Here is a 22,272-nt window from a genome sequence, read left to right as displayed (position 1 = left end):
GACAGGAAAATCCATCATTAATCATTTGTATGCTGTGGGCTTACAAGTATAATATGGTTGGATTGAGAGGCAAATATTTTAATGTAATGAAGAAACGACTTGCTGAGACAGGATAAGTGAAACCTATGAGAGTTGCAAGAGTAGATACATACTCTAGCACTCCAATGATTTGGAAGATGATTTCTAAAATTAGTAAAAAAAAAAAAAAAAAGAGGTTGTTCTTATGAGCTCAAACAAAACTTCTTTAAAGACAAAAAGGTGGCTGCAGTTAAGTGCTAGGTGAAGACTTTCATGAGTTAGTGTCAGTTTCAATAGGACATATTACCCTCAACAACTCTTAAAGATATCTTTTTTAAAGTGACTGACTAGGTGTAAAATCAAGCCTGTAATCTGTCTGAAACACTTAGAACAATGATTACACTTGTATGGCTTCTCCCCTGTATGAATTCTTAAATGAGTCACAAGGGTTGGTTTCTGTGTAAAGGTTTTCCCACATTAACCGCATTTAAAAGGCTTCTCTTTAGTGTGAGTTCTCTGGTGCAAAGTAAGAGCTGTCAGTTGAACAAAACTTTTCCCACAACTCTCACATCTATGAGGTTTTTCACCTGTATGAGTTGACACATGTCTTTTAAGACTGGATCTATGACGAAAATTCTTGCCACACTCTAGGCATTTATAAGTTTCAACTTCAGAATGTCCTTTTTGATGCACTCTAAGGTATGCCTGTCCAGCGAATTGCTTTTTACATACAGTGCACTCATAGGGTCTCTCCCCTGTGTGAATTCGTTGGTGTCTAGAAAGGTCTGAAATACGAAGGAAACTTCCCCACATTCAGGGCACTTGTGAAGTTCTAGCCTGAATGGGATTTCTGGTTCCCCAAAACTTGTGAATATTTATCCTCGAGCTTTATCTGTTTTGAAGTATTTTCTTCATTTTCTCACTCGAGAAGAAAGCCTGAAAGAAAAACAGAAATTGCAGGTGCCATCAGGTAGAAAGTGAGCGAGTTACATGTATTGGGTTAACCTCTAGTGGAAAGATAGGAACTCCTAGAGAGTATCTCAAAGAGCTTGACCCTGAATAAGGCTGAACTTTTCTTTGCTTCTTTCTCTGGTGTTTAATGGACAATTTCTTACCTGTCTGAGAGTCAAGAAAGTGTGTCACTTCTCTGGAATTCTGTAAATCCTTCTCCAATGAGTATTCAACGTTGTACAATGGGAAGCTCAGGTTAGGATTTTGAATTGGATAGCCTGGTGAAAATAAAAATGGATAGTCTTGAATGCATAGCTTTAAAATTGAACGAAAAATCAGAAGGCAATATGCTTATATTTACTGAAAGCTTATCGTGGGTAGTACTTGCATCTAAGTATACTTCATTTAAACTTTGCTTTTCTTTCCTTCTTTTTTTTTTTTTTTTTTTTTTTTATGGGCAGGCAAACTAGGAATCAAACCGGGGTCTCTGGCATGGCAAGCGAGAACTGTGCCTGCTGTTCATTGCATCTTTCTTGTACTTATTAGGAAAGTACTCTTATTTTCCCTTAATTGTACTTATGGGGTTGGTACCTTGTTTGCCCTTATCTTTTTGAAATGTTCAGAAGCATATCCATCCATTAAATACTCTAACTATGTTCATGTTTCCAAGAACTATTTGGCACTTTTAAACTCAATACCGACAATATATGTTAAAGTTTACCATATGCAAGCATTTTAATAAAGAGATGAATAATTGATGTTCTCTAATTGTAAAATTTCAGACATGTGATTATGATACAGATGGTGGGTGCATCTCCCATTTTGATGGTAACTAATACAACCAGTTAAAATGGATTGTGTTAAATACTAAAAATGACACATAAACAGAGCACGATGCTTGTACAGAGTCGAGTGCCTCAGTTTCAGGTTGGGGCTGGGCGTCAATTGCAGTGTGTGTTGCCACAGTTCATGAAGCAGCGCCAAGTTGTTCCAACAACTGGTAAGTGGGATTGAACAAGTAAAGTCATTTATATTTCAACATTACTAAAACATAGCACCAATAAAGATCAGTTGGGCACATCCATGGTTACAGGATAATCCATCATTACTCATTTATATGCTGTGGGCTTACAACTATAATATGGTTGGCTTGAGAGGCAAACATTATAATGTAATGAAGAAACGACTTGCTGAGACAGGATAAGTCAAACTTATGACAGTTGCAAGAGTAGATAAAAACACTAGCAGTCATATGATTTGGAAGATGATTTCTAAAATTAGTAAAAAAAAGAGGTTGTTCTTATAAGCTCAAACAAAACTTCTTTTAAGAGAAAAAAGTTGCTGTGGTTAAGTTCTAGGTGAAGACTTTCATGAGTTATTGTCAGTTTCAATAGGACATATTACCCTCAACAACTCTTAAAGATATCTTTTTTAAAGTGACTGACTTGGTGTACAATCAAGCCTGTCCTCTGTCTGAAACATTTAGAACAATAATTACACTTGTATGGCTTCTCCCCTCTATGAATTCTTAAAAGAGTCACAAGGTTTGGCTTCTGTGTAAAGGTTTTCCCACAGTAACTGCATTTAAAAGGCTTCTCTTTAGTGTGAGTTCTCTGGTGCAAAGTAAGAGCTGTCAGTTGAACAAAACTTTTCCCACAACTCTCACATCTATGAGGTTTTTCACCTGTATGAGTTGACACATGTCTTTTAAGACTGGATCTATGACGAAAATTCTTGCCACACTCTAGGCATTTATAAGTTTCAACTTCAGAATGTCCTTTTTGATGCACTCTAAGGTATGCCTGTCCAGCGAATTGCTTTTTACATACAGTGCACTCATAGGGTCTCTCCCCTGTGTGAATCCGTTGGTGTCTAGAAAGGTCTGAAATACGAAGGAAACTTCCCCACATTCAGGGCACTTGTGAAGTTCTTTGCCTGAATGGGATTTCTGGTTCCCCAAAACTTGTGAATTCTGAGCAAAACAGTCTACACTCTGAGAATTAAGGGGTTTCACACCTCGACACTTTTGTACACGGAGACTAGATTTGAGAGCTTCTTCCAGATTAGAGACCTCAGGTTTTTCTCCTAGAAAGTAGCTCTGATCATCTACAAGCTTTGTGAAATCTGAGTGTAGATCGTCTGGGTGGATTTCATGTTGATATTTCAAGTGTTTGTAATATTTTTGTGAAATGGGGTCATGGATAGGGGTACCCTCTAAGGTAAAAATAAATGAATATTTATCCTCGAGCTTTATCTGTTTTGAAGTATTTTCTTCATTTTCTCACTCGAGAAGAAAGCCTGAAAGAAAAACAGAAATTGCAGGTGCCATCAGGTAGAAAGTGAGCGAGTTACATGTATTGGGTTAACCTCTAGTGGAAAGATAGGAACTCCTAGAGAGTATCTCAAAGAGCTTGACCCTGAATAAGGCTGAACTTTTCTTTGCTTCTTTCTCTGGTGTTTAATGGACAATTTCTTACCTGTCTGAGAGTCAAGAAAGTGTGTCACTTCTCTGGAATTCTGTAAATCCTTCTCCAATGAGTATTCACCGTTGTCTAATGGGAAGCTCAAGTTAGGATTCTCAATTCGATATCCTGGTGAAAATAAAGACGGGAAGTAAGATAATGAGCCACCATGGAAGACTTCTGGTTGATTCCTTGGACTATTGCCCCTTCAACATCTAATAACTTCACAATTGCAATTACTTCACCTTAACTTCCCACATGCGTTTTATTTTTTGAAATACAGGAGCAAAACCAAAAATCAGGACTAGTTTCCTCTATTCTATGGAAGGAGTGTGAATCATTTCTACACTTAGATTAGTGTGCTGAATTATTTCTACATTTATTTAGAATATATATTTCCTGAGGTTAAGCCAAAACAAAATTTGTCATGTTAAAACTGAAAAAACTTTACGTTAAAGAGCACCAAGGAAAGAAATGTAGAAGTGGGTGTAATGAAACTGCTTACTGGAATATTTTCATGTAAGAGAACCTCAAGTTAAAATGATAACTAAACAGGGTTGGCAACCAGCAAGACCTGTCTTTATATGTTTGTTTCACCTGAAGACTATGGTGATTTTTCTTAAATTAGCCTGCATAATTGCCAACGAGTGCTCTGATTATCAATCTAGAAAAAACAAAGATAATTTCCCACCAGTCACTCTCCCCTCATGTCTTACACCATCCCTCTCCTCATTGAGACCAGATGAGTCTTATACCCTCTTTTCCAAATCCCTTCTGCATCTCTGGAAAAGTTTACTGGTCTGAAATGAAATAGTGGTTGGAAAATGCTAATTTTAGGACCTACTTTTGTAGGGAAATATTTATACATTAATATTATTCACTAATATCAGCAAGTAAGTTTGGCTAATGTTATTCCAAGGGCAATTTTTGACTTCCACACACTTTATCAAAACATAGGAAGTGGAGTAAAATACATTATTTCATAGTTCACGGACAAAAGGTAATATATTAGATTTCCAGGAAAATAAAATGAATTACAGAGAAAGTACTCTTACATTCACTGTTTTGTTAATGCTTGGATTTCAAAGCTAAGCATTGGATGGAAGAGGACCGTGCTTCAGGTAAAGTAAGACTAGAGGTCATAGATGAAAGAAAGCTGCCATCTAGTAAAAGTGTGAGAGAATTGAATCATGGGACAGTGGAAATTATCAAAGTATTAGGGTGGCAGAAACTGGGAGGCGTAGAATATCCCATTATGACAGACACAGCAAAACACAGTCCAGAGCTACAGGAACTGTCCATATGGCTATTCCCATCCCTCACAGTATGGATATGAAGCAAGTGATGCTGTAGATTTAATTGAACACCCACTGGAAAATCAGACCCACAGAACTGCGCCTTGGGTGAAAGATTAGGTATAAGACCGCGTCAATGATGAAAAGTAGCCCTAGAGTCAGAATCTATGAGAAATAAGACCAGGAGTATCCTTCCTGGGAAGCAGCGTCTCATGGATTTCTCATAAGCTTCTGCCCTCAGGTCCATGTGCTATACTCAGGACAGCACATGTCCTGTCAAAGAATGACATCAGACAAACTCAAAGAAGCCTGAGAACTTTCTACCTTAGTTCTTCTGTCCCAGCTTCCATAGAGCCTGGCCACAAATTGGGTGCATCAGGGCAGTGCCATGGCTAGATGCATAGAACATGTGCCCAAACTTGAGCTTCTAATGGATGTTAACCTAAGGTACTTTTCAGTTCTATGCTAATCTACTCAGTGTTGCCTGCGTGACATTCGGTTCCATGGGCATCAGGTATATCCCAGCCTCAACTCCCTGGACTATTAAAGCCCTACTCCTGAAACTACACTGATTTCCAATCCCCTACTTATACTCCCAGCACTTATCAACTAGGCTACTTTCTATTGCCCTTTGAACAATCTCACACTTTTCTGACCCCAGTATCTGTATGCTACTATTATACACTGAATAAAGTACCATCACTATACACTCTCAAACATTAGGGACTCCCAAATTAATAGGCTAAGCCCTTGATCTTGAGGCTTGCTCTTATGAAACTTATTTCTGTAATGGAGAAGCTAAGAATACCTATAATTATGTGTAAGAGTGACTCCCAGAGAACGCTGTTGTTGCTCAGATGTGGTCACTCACTCTCTAAGCACAACTCTCCAAGTAAAGTCATTACCCTCCTCCCTACATGGGACATGATGTCCAGGGGTGTGAGTCTCTCTGGCAACGTGGGATTGACAATGCCTACATGACCAAAACAGGGAAAAGAAATGTAACAAAACAAGGTATCAGTGGCTAAGAGATTTCAAATCAACTCGAGTGGCTATTCTGGACATTACTCCTGTGCAAGCTTCAGCTAGATATTGCTGACTGACATGGTATGCCGAGCCCCAACCTGTAAACCTTAAGGAATATCCAGGGATATATCAGAGACTCGTCTTACAAATGTTTCACTCAATACGTTTATTTTTCTGAAACCTAAAGCCTCCAGATGGTTCCTAGGCCCGATAAACCAGGGGTTACCAGTCTCTAGAAGAACATCATCCAGTTGGATGCCCCTACCCCATAATGTCAACAGCCCTTTTCAACATGAAGAAGTTAGAATGGACATTGTCCCAATATTTCTAAAGATTGTGAGAAGGATCAAAGGAGGAGTTGCAATAGAGATGACAGGATTTTTTAAATGAGTGTGGCTGCTGAATCATTTAAATGATAATTCCTTTCAGTCTCCAGGGTCTTGGAGCAGTTAGAGGGAAATACCTGAATTTGTGGAACTGTAACCTATGCCAAATGCTGAGATTTGTTCTATAACTCCTTATTAAAATGTACTTTGAAATTTACCGCTTTTTTGTATATATGTTCTATTTTACAATTAAAAAAATGTTTGAAAATACCATCACTAAAGTATAATCAAGGAACACTCCTTAGATGGTGTTTACAGGGTGGTGCGACGGTGGCCCAGTGGTAGAATTCTCACTGCCATGCTGGAGGCCCCGGTTCGATTCCTGGTACCTGCCCATGCAACAAATAAAAGGTGTTTGCAGATGTTCGTCCAACTTCTGCCTGCCAATATGGTGAAAATAGCCATGGTTCTTCTCATAAGAGAAAGATGAAACGGTTTGATGATAATACGCAGTATCATCAAACAGACAAATCATCTGACAGACATCTAGACAGGGACACTCTCATACACTGTGGTGGGTGCGTATGCTGGTACAATACTTTTGGAGGACAATTTGACAATATCTACTTAATTCTCAATGCATTGGCCAACTAATCAATTGATCCCCCTTCTAGCATTTGACCCTATCGACACATGCACCTAGAAGGATACTCACTGCATGTTTTATAGCTTAGTTCCAGGATTTTAGGTTTAATATTGAATGACAGTCAGAAGCGAAATCTCCATGTGTACTTCTGCCGGCGAGGCTCTTCTCATTAGCCTCTATGTCAGCCAGTCTGTGTTGGCCCAATAACCACTGCAGTGACAAGTTATTTTTACAGCAGCAGAGGTAAGAGAATTTATTTGCTCGTCAGAAGATAAAAATGAGGGCCTCAAAGATGGAAGCCAAAGCCCCTTTCCTGACATTCAATAATATTTTCTGTCTTTCACTCAAAACATCCACTAGAATATTAGTTTTCCAGTGATGATAATGCGTTGCCCAGGGTATACACTGCTTGACTTAATAAATGGAAGGAAAGAAAGAAAACACTAGCAGAAACATGGAAGCATGGGGTGTGTGACTTTTAAAATATATTCACAAATTCTTTGCTGTTCCTCACTTCAGGAGGTGAACCTTAATTCTCCTTCCATTACATGTGTTTGGGACTCAGTAATTCTCTCCTAATGAACCGAATATGGAAGAAGTGATGTCGTATTGGGACTCGTCTATAAAAGGCACTGCTGCTACGTCATTTGTCTCCCTTGGATTGCTGGCTTTGGGAGAAGGTGTGCGCTATGTCGTTGAGGACACTAGAGCAATTTATGGAAGGGCCCTCACACCAAGGCACTGAGACCTCCTGCCAACATCAGAGTGGAGAGCCAACTTCTGAATGGCTGCCCCAACCTAGTTAATCTTTCAGATGACTGCAGAACCTACTGTTCTCATGACAGTAAACAAGTTGCCTCTACTTTATAAAAATGTAGAAGCCTTAAACTAACGTTTGAGTAATTTATTATGCAGCAATAGATATCTAATACCAGAAGGGAAGAAGCAATCTGAGTTGAACAGAGAAGGTGCTTTGACTATGAATATCCCCGCCCCCGCAACATGCTCAGGTAATATCTTTAACATAATTCCATTAACAGAGACTCTGTGCCATTAAGTTGCCAATGGGCCATGAAGAAAAACACACTGGGTATTTGGATAGCTTACCATACATCACTTACTCCAGCAGGATAATCTGAAGAAATTAAAGCTACAAGAGTCTTCTGATACTTTTCAGACAGCACTTGTTCTCTCTCTATTCTGCTTTAAAATATTTTTTAACTTTTTAATGGTATAGTGCAATATATATACAAAGCAAAGAAACAAAAAAAGCGATAGTTTTCAAAGCGCTATTCCACAAGTAGTTACAGGACATATCCCAGAATTTGTCATGGGCTACTGTATGATTCTCTTGCATTTTTCCTTTCAGCTGCTCCAGAATATAGGAGGCTAGAAGGCTCAGATTTTTTTTTATCATCACAATCGATTTTTTTTCTTTTTCTGAGAAAAATAACCTATATATATACAAAAAAGGCAATAAGTTTCAAAGCACAGCACCACAATTGGTTGTACAACATACTTCAGAATTCGGTATGGGTTACAATACTGGAGACTAAAAGAAATATCAATACAATGATTCAGCAATCATATTCATTTGTCAAACCCTAACTTCTCTGCATAATTCCACTATCAACTTTGATCTTTCTACCACTTTTTAGGGGTATTTGGACTATGCTCATACTACCTTTTTCATGTGAGAAGGGCTGTCAATAAGGGGTTGGGAGATGAAACTTGCTGGTGTGCTGGAAAGGCTGGCCCTTTTAGGTTTCAGGACTTATCTGGTCCAGGGACCCATCTGGAAGTGGTAGGTTTCTGGAATGTTACCCTAATGTATGGAACCTTTGTAGAATCTTATATATTGCCCTAGGTGTTCTTTAGGATTGGCTGGAATGGTCCTGGTTGGGGTTTGGCAAGTTATGATAGGTACCAACGTCTAACTGAAGTTTGAGTAAGAGTGATCTCTAGAGTAGCCTCTAGACTCTACTTGAACTCTCGCAGCCACTGATACCTTATTTGTAATACTTCTTTTCCCCCTTTTGGTCAGGATGGCATTGTTGATCCCACAGTGCCATGGCCAGGCTCATCCCTGGGAGTCATCTTCCATGTCACCAGACAGACTTTCACCCTTGGATGTCATGTCTCACGTAGGGGAGGGGGCATCAATTTCACTTACAGAGTTGGGATTAGAGAGAGTGAAGCCACATCTGAGCACCAAAAGAGGTCCTCCAGAAGTAACTCTTAGGCATATCTGTAGGTGGTCTAAGCTTCTCTGCTGCCTACATAAGCGTCACAAGAGGAAGCCTCAGGATCAAGGGCATGGCCTATTGATTTGGGTGTCCCTAAAGTCTGACACAGTATCAGGGGATTCCCTGTTGGTAAGGTTTAATAGTCCCATATTTATCTCCTATCGCTCAAGGGTCTTTGCCATTACTTTTTGATTATCTGCTTACTATAATCTAGGATGTATTCAGGCATTGCATTAACCTATACGGGATTAAAGGACCTCTTTCTTATTCTGGGCTTCCTGTGTTTCTATTGTTCAAATGAGCTATACAGATAGGTTGAGTTAGATTATGCACTACAGAAAATTTCACTTCCAGACCAAATAAACCTTTCTTCCTATGGTCTTAAAGAGTATGTGTGGTTCTAAAATATAGACAATGTCTTCCTTACCCCTATGTTCTGAATTACGTTAACACCAACCTGATCGGCTTTCGTTCTTATCTCTGAATATCAGGTTATAACTATATAAAACAGCCTCTCAAAATCTAGAAACAATAATTACCACTCGGGACTTAATGTGTCTGCTCTTAAAGCTTACAATCCAGGCCCCTCTTTACTTACAAACATTTTCTAAAGGACACCATACCATTGTTGTTCTTTTGTTTCTGGCTCATTTTGCTTCACCAAATGTCCCACCACATGCTCATTCACACCGTTGCACGCCTCAAGACTTCATTCACTTTTGTAGAAGCACAACTTTCATTCATAAGTACACACCATCGTTCACCAATCTACTTCTCCCGTCAGTGCATGCTTCAGCCACCTGCACTCATTAGGCATCATATATAGTGCCCAAGTCCACAGTCCATCAAAATTCTCAATTTTAGATAATTTCATTGTTCCCAAGCGAAAGAAAACCAATGAACACACGCTTACTAAATAGGAAACCTAACCTCCTAACTCTTGTCCCTCATCCCATTATTTACCTCTGCTATTGCTGTGGTAGCGCTGATGGTTTCCTTCTGAAAACAGTCCATAGCATGCAATAGCAGTTTCCCCCCTGTACCTTGGACTTCAACTCTCTTTGTATACACGAATCATACTTTTGCAAGAAGTAATTCTTGCAAAAACAAATTTATATTTCTAGCATTAATCAGTGGGACAGGTAGATCTATACAATCGCTTTCAAACTTGTTCTTCTGCAATACGGTAACATTACTTATGGACGCACTAGAGAACCACCTTCACATCCATCTATTCCCTTACACTGGAGTTCAACCTCATTAGATAACCGTTCATCCATCTCTACCTTCTATGTATCTCTAAGTCCCCTATATTGTGTATTAAAAGCCTCTGATTCTATTTTTATGATGGTCATAAAAGTGGAATCATCCAGTTTCTATCCTTTAGTGTCTGCCTTATTTCATTCAGCATTATGTCCTCAAGGCTCATCCATCTTGTCAGGTGCTTCAAGAAGTCATTTCGTCTTACTGCTGCATAATATTCCAACGTATGTATATACCACATTGTGTTGACCCACTCGTCCGTTGATGGGCATTTGGTTTGCTTCCATCTTTTGGCGATAGTGAACAATGCTGCTATGAATCATGCTGCAGCGCAGGTATAGGCACAGGTTGGGAATGTTAAGTTGGGGTTTGTGAACGTGGGCGCCCAGTGGCCATGGTGTGGTGGTAGTTGTGGGAGTGCACAGGTCTGGGGGGCATAGCCGTGGTGGATGCTGGTGTAGGGCATGGGGCCCTTTGTGCGCCCGTGTAGAGCTGTGACAGCAGGTCAGCATTATGCCTTCGTGGAGAGGGGCAGATGTGACCTGACTTCACAGGTTATCTCTTTCTCAGAGCTGGAAAGTGTGACTGAAGACCGTGCGCATGCACAGGTCTAGGAGTGCTGGAAACTAATATTCCCAGAGCTGAAGGATGTGATTGGGGGTGCAGGCGCATGCGCGGGTCTAGGAGTACCCTAAACTGACTCGCAGAGATCCAGGGGAGGCGGGGTGAGGCTCTGAGCCTCTATGGGTGGGGGATGGGTGTAAAGTGGGTATGAAGGTATGTGCTGTCAGTTTTATGCACTGGCAATAGCCTGCAGGCTACGGCGAGAGGGGGGCGGTAGTGCTCAGGAGGGGTGCAGGAGAGGTGGATTGGGCTGCACTTGGGATGGGGGTGTGGGGCAGGCATGCGCGCTGGGGGTTGGTGGGGCAGGGGCACTTGGAGAGTAGGGAGTGGGGGCGGGTGACAGGGTTCACATCTGTGGGGTGTGAGGTGAGTCGTGGGTTGGAGGGCGGTGATGGCAAGGGTAGCCTGCTCAAGGAACACGGCCTGGCTTACTTGCTAGTCTCCCTGTCTGTGCACTTCCGCAGGCTCCGCGCCTCTGCGCCTTCACTCCAGCTTTCTGCTTCTCAGTTCCTCAGCCTCTGCAACCAGGGCTCCCACATATGGTGCAGAAAGCTCTCCCAGGTCAGCTGCACTCTTGAATTGCCCTCTCAGTCACCTTCCCATCCCTTCTCTAACTTTTTCTGTGGAGCAGGCCTGAACTCGATTTACCCTTTTAGGCCATCTCCCTGGAACTCCTTCTGCTTTAAATTTTCATTGCGTATATTCTTCACCATCAGAAAGATAAAAATTTGACGTTTTGCATAGACGTTTATGGTGAAACCTTACCAACTGAGATGAAAAAGCAAATACTTCACACTGAAAACATGTCCCAGTTTCATTATAGTACTTTTGAACCCCACATTTTCAAAAGCATAATGTATTTTATATTTTTAGGATTAGCACTTCTGTTGATTTCTAATGACTACAGACATTTTGATATTACTGCATATCTGTAGCAAGCAGAAGTGTCCGGTTGAGTTCCCACGAGGTTTCCTTTGTTTGTTTTAAACTAATGTCTTTCATAGATTATTTTCTGTTGCACAATTGGAATTCTTCACAGGTTGCATTACATTCAGCTCAGTTCCTTTTCCTAGTCAGCTGTTTAGTTAGGCAAGGGTATTTCCTAGTATTCGTATTTTATAGGCTTCCTGCTTGTAATCCCTTCAAACTCTTGAACGTGTTTTCTCTTCCTTTTTGATGCTCCCATTACCTAATATCTTAAGTTTTCATCCTGCAGCATTTCAGCGATCTTGTTTCTAACTTACTAAGTGTTCCTGTATATAAGGAGGACAGCAATACTCTTAATTTAAAAGCATAACCTCCTATGGCTAGATCTCTGTATATTTATCCAATCTTTGAATGCTAATTCATTATTTTAACACACCATAGACCCTAATATTACAGTAGATTTCTTGAATTACCTCTATTAACTCTTGTCTTTCCTATCTCTATTGGAACCTTTCACAGTGAGAGGAGTCTAACTATAGGAAATGTTTGTACAGATGATTGTTAATGTGCTTCACATGCTCTCATTTCTCAGGAATATATATTTCTTCATACAATGTCTTGCTCCCAACAAAGGGATAAAAGGATTTAGCTTAGGTTTTTTGTTCATCAGTATGCAAATCCTTTAGTTATTTACTAATGGAGGATGTTTCCAAGATATATTTTTACCATGGTCCTTTTTGCAGGCAGGTATACACCTATATACATACATACATACATACATACATACATGCATACATCTGTCAATCTATGCACACACACACACACACACACACACACACACACACACACACACACACACAGTCATTCCATATATAGCAAACAACCTAGCTTTCAGCTGACAGGAAACATAATCTAGTAATTTGTCCCATTATTTCAAAAAATTTTTTCCATTCTACCACTATTCTATGCTTTCCATTCACTCTATATCACAAGAGATTCATTTACCACATCAAAGGAATGGTCATTTAAAAACACAGTAGTAGTTGAAGTCATTATGTAATAATGGAACAGTAAGTCTTACAGCATTTTGCAAAGCATAAAAATCAGTTTAAACCACAATGACAAAGGGGCCATCCATTATCACTCTCCAAACAGTATTTTTTACGTGTTTAATTAAGTCCTTCTTACTCTCACTTGTGTATGAAATACATGAAATTCCCCCATGCTTTGTTGAGTGAAGTATAAAATCAAGATTCATGTTGGTGTCTGGCATCATGTGTGATCTTTATACGTGGCACTGTTGCTAATCAGTCAATGTGGAGAATTGTAACGCACATGCAGAAAAACTTATATTAAAGGTTACCACCTGAGTTCTTCCACTTGTTGCGGACAAAAATATGGGGTTTTAAAAACTCTTAAATACACTATGAAATGTAGGGTCTGTAAAGATTGGAATATCAATGACAACATTTTAGACAATTCCCCTTTGATTACAGTATCTGTACATAGGTACCTGTTGGATTTTCCTCTTTATTACCTCTATTTAAAACAAGAGAGACTTCCAGAGAAGATGGTGGCTTAGTAAGAAGCGCGGATCTTAGTTCCTCCTCCAGAACAGCTACTAGGGAAGTAGAAAAGATACAGAACAGCTCCTCGAGCCACGACAAAGATCAAAAAGACAGCGTACCCCATCCTGGAATGGCTGACTGGCTGGGAGAACCCGCTCCAGTGAGATCGTCGAGGGGCGCGGGCTTCCCTGGGCCGGGGCGGCAAGCAGCCGGAGTCCCTCCTTTCGTCCTTCCCGGGCCAGCTGGGAGAAGTGGACAGTCGGTCCCCTCAAGCCGCGGCGGCTGGCGACCCCCCCACATGCGGCCCCCAAACCAACTGGGAGAAATGGATCGGAGATCCCCAGACCGTGGAGAATGGTGAACGGGGTCCCTTCCAGACACGTGACTTCCCAGTCCGGCTTGGAACGGTGCACTCTCCCGGGCCCTCCCGCCACGCTTGGCGCTCCGGGCAGACTAGGAGATTCAGAGGGGCGCTCTCCCGGGCTGCGGCGGCCGGCGACCCTCCCTGCGTTCGGATCCCCGGGCCGGCTGGCACTCTTCCAAGCCGCTTCGGCTGGTGAACCTCCCCCACTGCGAGAGTTTTCCAAAGTTAAAGGAGCCACAGCAGCTTTTACTGGTGGGACCCACAGACAAACGTGTGCCACAAGCACCACCTACTGGACAGGATGAGAAAAACAGAACCCAGAGATTTCACAGAAAGATCTTTCAACCTGCAGGGTCCAACACCCAGGGAAATATGACTAAATGCCCAGACGCCAGCAGAAGATAATGGATCACGTTCAGAAAATTGAAAATATGGCCCAGTCAAAGGAGCAAACCAATAGTTCAAAGGAGATACAGGAGCTGAGACAACTAATGCTGAATATATGAACAGAAATGGAAAACCTCTTCAAAAACGAAATCGATAAATTGAGGGAGGACATGACAAAGAAATGGGTTGAACAAAAAGAAGAAATAGAAAAACTGAAAAAACAAATCGCAGAACTTATGGAAGTGAAGGATAACGTAGAAAAGATGGAAAAAACAATGGATACCTACAATGATAGATTTAAAGAGACAGAAGATAGAATTAGTGATTTGGAGGATGGAACATCTGAAGTCCAAAAAGAAACAGAAACTATAGGGAAAAGAATGGAAAAATTTGAACATTTTTCAAAAGGGAACTGAAGGACAATATGAACCGCACAAATATACGTGTTGTGGGTGTCCCAGAAGGAGAAGAGAAGGGAAAAGGAGGAGAAAACCTAATGGAAGAAATTATCACTGAAAACTTCCCAACTCTTATGAAAGACCTAAAATTACAGATCCAAGAAGTGCAGCGCACCCCAAAGAGAATAGACCCAAAAAGGCGTTCTCCAAGACACTTACTAGTTAGAATGTCAGAGGTCAAAGAGAAAGAGAGGATCTTGAAAGCAGCAAGAGAAAAACAATCCATCACATACAAGGGAAACCCAATAAGACTATGTGTAGATTTCTCAGCAGAAACCAGGGAAGCTAGAAGACAGTGGGATGATATATTTAAATTACTTAAAGAGAAAAACTGCCAACCAAGACATCTATATTCAGCAAAATTGTCCTTCAAAAATGAGGGAGAAATTAAAACATTCTCAGACAAAAAGTCACTGAGAGAATTTGTGACCAAGAGTCCAGATCTCCAAGAAATACTAAAGGGAGGAATAGAGTCAGATACAAAAAGACAGAAGAGAGAGGTATGGAGAAGGGTGTAGAAAGAAGGAAAGTCAGATAGGATATATATAATACAAAAGGCAAAATGGTAGAGGAAAATATTATCCAAACAGTAATAACACTAAGTGTTAATGGACTGAATTCCCCAATCAAAAGACATAGACTGATTATCTTACCCTGTTTCTAACTCCTGCTGGACTCTGTTACCAATGACATATTTCAAGTTTATTGGAGCGGAAGGGATACAGACTGTGCAACAGGACTAGATACAAAAACTCAAAAATGGACAGCACAATAATACCTAATTGTAAAGTAATCCTGTTAAAACACTGAATGAAGCTGCATCTGAGCTATAGGGTTTTTTGTTGTTGTTTTTTACTATCATTACTACTTTTATTTCTTTTCTCTATATTAACATTTTATATCTTTTTCTGTTGTGTTGCTAGTTTCTCTAAACTGATGCAAATGTACTAAGAAACGATGATCATGCATCTACGCGATGATGTTAAGAATTACTGAGAGCATAGGTAGAACGGTATGATTTCTAAATGTTGTGTTAATTTCTTTTTTTATTTTTATTTTTTTTCTTTTTTTCTTTCTTTCCGTTAATAAAAAAATAAAAAAATTAAAAATAAAATAAAAAAAAGACATAGACTGGCAGAATGGATTAAAAAACAGGATCCTTCTATGTGCTGTCTACAGGAAACACATCTTAGACCCAAAGATAAACATAGGTTGAAAGTGAAAGGTTGGGAAAAGATATTTCATGCAAATAACAACCAGAAAAGAGCAGGAGTATCTAACCTAATATACAACAAATTAGACTTCAAATGTAAAACAGTTAAAAGGGACAAAGAAGGACACTATCTACTAATAAAAGGAACAATTAAACAAGAAGACATAACAATCATAAATATTTATGCACCGAACCAGAATGCCCCAAAATATGTGAGGAATACACTGCAAACACTGAAAAGGGAAATAGACACATATACCATAATAGTTGGAGACTTCAATTCACCACTCTCATCAATGGACAGAACATCTAGACAGAGGATCAATAAAGAAATAGAGAATCTGAATATTACTATAAATGAGCTAGACTTAACAGACATTTATAGGACATTACATCCCACAACAGCAGGAGACACCTTTTTCTCAAGTGCTCATGGATCATTCTCAAAGATAGACCATATGCTGTGTCACAAAGCTCGCCATGTGTAAGTTTTCTGCAAAGTGGTAAAATATAAAGAACTGACTGTTTCAATCTTATGCTATGTGCTCATGTATAAAGAACTCACTATGTGTCAGTGGTGTGCTAAGTTTTAAAGTATAAAGGACTCACTATGTGTCAGTCTGGTGCTTGGTAATAAAGTACAAAACACTCACTGTATGTCAGTACTGTGCTAAGTGTTAAAGTATAAAGAAATCACTGTCAAAAGTCCTAAAGCGTAAAGAACTTACCATGGGTCAGGTTTGTGCCAAGCATGAAAGAAAGAATGCTGAACAAGAAGATAACTTATTTTCTCTTTTGTCAAGCATGGCCCTTGCCTCTTTCAAGGTTTCTCTTAATCATAGGGCCTTATCTTTGGTGTTGATGATTTTTTTATTCATTCATCATCTTAGGGTTAAACTCCACTTGGTGTCTTCTTTAGATTGGGGCCACTGGACAAGATTCCCTCCCCCTAGGGACTTTCTGTATCTCAGAAGGTTTGAGTGCTGCTAAACTTTATCCCACACATGCTACGATAAAAGGCTGCTTGCCTGAGCATATTCTCTGGTGTTTAAAAGGTGGACATTATGACCGAAACTTTTACCTCATTTCTGACTTTGATACGATGTCTCTGCTGGGTGAATTTCTATGATGAATTTATAGATTCATGAATTTATAGACGGTTTATGCTAAGAGTGGAACTTTTCCCACACCAAAAACATCTGTATTGTTTATCATATTAGTGATATGCGTGGGTTTTCTCTTCAGTGTGAATATGCTGGTGCTTAATGAGGGCAGACCTAATTCTGAAAATTTCCCTACATTCCTAGGTATTTAAAACATTTCTCTCCCATAAAACTGCTCTTGTGATGGCCATAAGATTCTGAAGCTCTCATTTATAAACTCATTCATTCCTTTGTCCCTTGGCACATCTTTATGGGGTTTTACAACACTCCGTGCGTACTCCTTTGACTCTTCATTTTCCGGGAGCATTTACTCTGGCCTGCACAGATACTACTTTGTCACGTGGTGCTTGTAATTCTAATGCTGGCACATCATTCCCAGTGTCACTTCTGAGTTTTAACCTTGTTGGAATAAACAGAAGAATCAGTCATGCCTGTCCCAGTACAAGGAAACCACAGGGATTGTGAGAATAGCGAGACCAATGTCATAATTTATAGGAAAAACTGATATCTAATCCCATCCAGACAAGATGGCACAGACCCGATTCTCTCAGCACATCCCTGATAAGCACTACCGGAAACGCTATAAAGAAGTCAAACCACAACCAGAGGAGAAATCTTAAAACTGGTAAAGGAGGGTCAACTGGTTTGGAACCCCAGCACGGCCAGAGTAACGTGGCACCAACTAACATGAAGAAGACACTCCAGATCCAGTGTTTTCTGATACTTAGCAATGCCCGAGAACACCACCCCAGTATGATTTTGCTTGCCCGGTACAAAAGGGAATCATTGTGAAAACATCAACCAAGCCTGAAACCTTTGGACCAGCAGGCCAACCTGGAGGCCAGCCCACAGAAAAGGTCAGAAGATGTACTCTCCTTCTACACTGGGTCTGAGACACCCAATGTAGGAGATTGTCATGTAAACTCTCAGAACTAGTGAATGGATCCCAGAGACCTTGAGGCCTGAGATTCCCAACCCAGCACAGGGGACAAAGTCATGGCAAAGGATCTAACAAGAGGCCCAGCCACAAGCTGTGGCTCAACCCAGGAAGTCTTTTTTTCCCTTCAGGTGTGAGTCTCCCCTTATCCACTGAGAGGTATCCGGGTGCCGGGACGGGGGAAAAAATCTTCCACCCCCAACCTTACACAGAACGTACAAGGACCAGAGGGAACAGCAGTAGAAATAGTGAAAACAAGAAGGCCAATATTAACACCACAGAGGCACTGAAACAATTAAACTGTCCTCTGCACCATGGCCCAAGGTCGTGGGAAGGAACTTGCATGCTCTGCTAAAACAGGGTGTCTGCAACTGTAAATTTACATCATACACGAATCCAAGAACGACATCACTTGGGTGAGCATAGTTATCCTGGCCAAATGGAATAAAACTGGAAATCAATAACAGAAAAGCGAGGGCAAACGTCACTATAAATTCGAAAAGGGAGAAATACTCTTCCAGGTAATCTGTAATTCAAACAGGACACCACAATGACATTAAAACATACAGAGAAGAGAAAGAAAACAAAAGTATAATATACGAAAATATGGAGAAAGTACCTAGAGCCATGCTTAGAAAGAAACGTACTGCCTTAAATGTCCACATTAGAAAGGAGGGAGGCCCCACTGAACTACGTTCTTACAACAATAAACTAGAACAAGCAAGCAAAAAACCTAACGGTAACAGAAGTAAGGAGAGATCACAATATAAGTCAAAAACGAGAGGAAATGAATGAAACCAAAGACTTTCTTTTGGCAGAACAAAATCAATAAAATCAATAAACTTTGAACCAAAATAAAAAAATAGAGAGGGTACAAATCAAAAGTAACATGAAAAAAATGGAAGATATCACTACAATTTCTATTAAGAAAAGAATAATAAGGGATTACTACAAACAGATTTATCCTCACATGTTTGATAAGTTAGACGAAATGGGCCAATTCCTCAGAAATTCCCAACTACGAGAATTCCACTAGTATGAAATAGATAACCTCAACATCAGCGTATATATTAAAGAAATTTAATTTACAATTGACAAGGTCCTGGAAAAGAAATCCCCATGCTCACATGGTGTCCTTGGCAAATTCTTCAAAGCCTTAAAGAATTAAATCCAATTTTATACAACTTTTATAAAACATAGAAGGGGAGACGATCTGATACATACAGAATTTCTATGCTGAACGTTACAATTCTAAGAAGTAAACAAAGATGACCTCAAAGGGAAAGGGGCATGGTTACCTAGAGAGGCGATGGTCTCACGGACTTCTCGCATGACACCAATGTAGAGAACCTTCTGAGCGTGGTTCAGTATCTTCCACTCTTCCCGGGTAAAATATATGGCCACATCTTCAAATGTCAATGATTTCTAAAGAAGAGAATGGACTTTAGTGCAGGACCTTCCTCTCCCATAACAGTCCCGTCACCTGTCTCTAGTATGTGAAAGGCCAGAAAACTGAAGGAAGTATGTCAAGGATTTCCAAGACAAAGAGAAAGCAGAAAAGAAGGATCCAAAGGGATGCGTAAGCAGCGTGGGAGATCTTCATTCTCGTGATGACAATCCTAGCTGTCCAGGAGAGACCATGTGGAAGTAACAACGAACTTGCCTGAGAGCACCTGCTGAGCACAGGCAATTTCAAATGCTGATAAGGGAATGAACTGGAAAGTATTGCTCACCTGGGATTCAGGCAAGGTGGAATGCCATTCCATCTTCAACTGGTTGGTGCTCCTCTGTTCAGAAAGGGCCAGGATCAGTTCAGAAAGCCCTGCAGGAGATGCAAAAGAGCTTGAGGAAATTCCTCTCTTTTTTGTTCATGAACATCTTGAACTGATTTCTACAACAGAGAACATCCAGACTCTTTCAGTAAAGGTGGTACATCTTCACACGTGCGTGTGTAGTGCCCAGAAGTGTCCATCTCATTGGACATAAGAACCAAATATCTATCAACCCATAGAAATAAATCCCCCGTTGGCTCTTTCCCTTTTTCTCCCGAAAGTAATTAATTAATGCAAATACAATATTTGTACCTATCATGACCTGAAACGTTCTGTGATTTGGGCAACATTTAGAGGTGTTTGAAAAGGAAGAATGCTGCCTACAGTGGAAAGTAGGAAATGCGGGACACTTTTCCTTTTATTTCTTTGTTTCCAGGTGCACCCCGCTATTCCTATTCTATCTCTAGGGGTATTTCTGATCCCAATTCTTCATCTCCCTTTTAAGGACAGGGTGTCTGCAAAACTTCCTGATAGGGCTTATCTTCTCCAATATACTAAGGAGCAGGTTATATGGTGTTAAGTTGTGTGGCTTGGGTATTTTGGGATCCTCACCAATCTCCTGTTGCTGGACTCCTGTACTCCCACCTTGGAGATGTCATAATTGACAACATGGCTGAGCACACAGAAAACACCCACGACATTCAAGCTGAACCAAATATTACCACCGCGCCAAGGAGCTGATCATTCTAAGGAAGCTCCTCACCTCTTTCTCCTGCAGGTTCTGTTTCTTTGTGAGGATTTGGGTCCAGCTTTCCCCGCTCTAGTCTGTATATATTCCAAATTTCTTCGTCCTGTTGCACACCCACTGGTTGGAACTTTGCCTTATGCCTCTTGAACCCAGGGACCTCTGCTGCTACCCCCAAGGGCACTGCCTGCATCCCCAGCTCATGGACCGTACCCTAGAAACAATCCTCATCTTCATTACCACAAAGCCACATTTGGTTTTGGAATGGTGGTGGAGGGGAAACACATTACAGTCCACAGTTGGAAAATGTGAGGCACTAAAGGAAGTAACTAAAAAACAGAAGACACACCAAGCCACCTTTTCCCCACAAAGGTCTATACTCACAAACTGCGGAAATTGGCATAAAGTGAAGCAAACTGTGGAGAACGCCAGACCTGCCACCTGCTGCCCCACCTCTGGGCCCTCAGCCACAGCTCAGCCCCCTAGCAGGCAGAAAGCAATTATTTTTTCTATGGCCATGATCAACCCTGCCGGAAGTTTAGAAACATGTGAACTGACACTCATTGGCTATAAGAGGAGCAGTGAGTTCATGCAACTATTTATTTCTGTACTTCTTAGAACAACTTCCAAATGTCAGCGGGCACAACGGGTTTAAAGGAATGTCTGGTTCCTTGATGCCCACAGCAGCTTTAGAGCTATACGGATACTTTCCATGGTTTTGTATAAGCGTAGGCTGATGTCTCTGAGTCTGAAGTGACGTGCTGTGTCATGATACCATAAGCCAGGGTTAAGGAAATGTTTCTTCAGCTGCAGCGATAGATATTATTGATGCTTACCCCTTCCCGCACTCACCTCACTCCCGCCAACCCACGGGGTTACTCTTCCTCTACATGGAAACTCGAGTATCGCCCATAGGCACGCTGCAGGCAGGCAGCCTCCGAGTGTGTATCAGCCACACCCCCGGGTTCTATCTGCTCATAGGGTAGACTGAGGTTGCCTCAGGAGGTTAGAAGTGAGGCAGGTGCCTGGGTACCTGCTTGGGAAGACAGATCCACTGGCACTCAGGCCGAACGCCGCCCTGCAATGACGATGCCACCATCCATGAATGATGATGCCACCCACTGAAAATAAATGATTGAGTCCGGCACAGCCCCCAGCAAAATTGTTTCAGGAAAGAATGTCTTTGGGTGAGTTAATCTTTCATTTTGATCTGGTGTTCATAGAGTCCCCATCTCACTAGGAATTGGGAAGTCGCACCTCTCCTGACTTGTCGGGACATAACTAGGATTGTGGGTTCAAGTCCCACCTCAGTGCGGTCTGACTGTCTGCTGAACAGTATGGACCGCTCTATTACTTCAGTTGGCCATGGGATCTAGCCCTGCTGATCCTGAGTGTTGATTCCTGTGTGTTTCCAATCCCTTTTCCAAGAGGGTGTCCACACTGTTAAGAAACCGCTACGATAAACCGTTTTCCTAGATTGAGACCATCTGAAAGTGCACCAAAATCTTGTAACCGGTAACTATGAGAACTATTAGCAGTGCTGAAAGTAAATGCCCACTAAACTATATTCTGGATAGCTGGTCAGTTTACAGATGAGTCTTTGAAAGAGAAAAGAAGGAATTTTTTTTCAGGTTTTTTTTCTGCAAACCTACATGGCCTCGATATACATTAGAGTCTGGGGGGAAATGTCCAATGGAAGGATCTCTAAATGATAACACCATTTTACGACTCGAATTATACTGCAAAAGAGAGGAAAATGGCATGAGATCTCCTATATCCAATCATTTGTGACATTATGTCAAAGTAAAAATTTTCAAAAAACTTCTCAAATTATGGTACAAAAAGAAGATGAAGAACAGGGACTTAAAATAGGGAAAGGTC

At 40.8% G+C, this 22,272-nt stretch overlaps 1 protein-coding gene across 1 annotated transcript; it reads right to left on the bottom strand.

The window, feature by feature from the left end:
• Positions 1-263: 263 nt before the first annotated feature.
• On the bottom strand, positions 264-21,490 carry LOC143671744 (transcriptional repressor RHIT-like). The gene is given in 8 exon segments (XM_077146935.1): positions 264-823; positions 2,536-2,653; positions 2,986-3,267; positions 3,447-3,560; positions 19,173-19,299; positions 19,608-19,696; positions 20,410-20,605; positions 21,425-21,490. Coding segments are annotated over 8 exon segments (1,488 nt in total). The 3' UTR covers positions 264-327.
• Positions 21,491-22,272: the final 782 nt, after the last annotated feature.

Source organism: Tamandua tetradactyla, chromosome X, assembly GCF_023851605.1.
Source record: "Tamandua tetradactyla isolate mTamTet1 chromosome X, mTamTet1.pri, whole genome shotgun sequence".
NCBI lineage: Eukaryota > Metazoa > Chordata > Mammalia > Pilosa > Myrmecophagidae > Tamandua > Tamandua tetradactyla.
The sequence above is the reverse complement of the archived record's forward strand: the minus strand, read 5'-3'. Positions and strand labels throughout refer to the sequence as shown.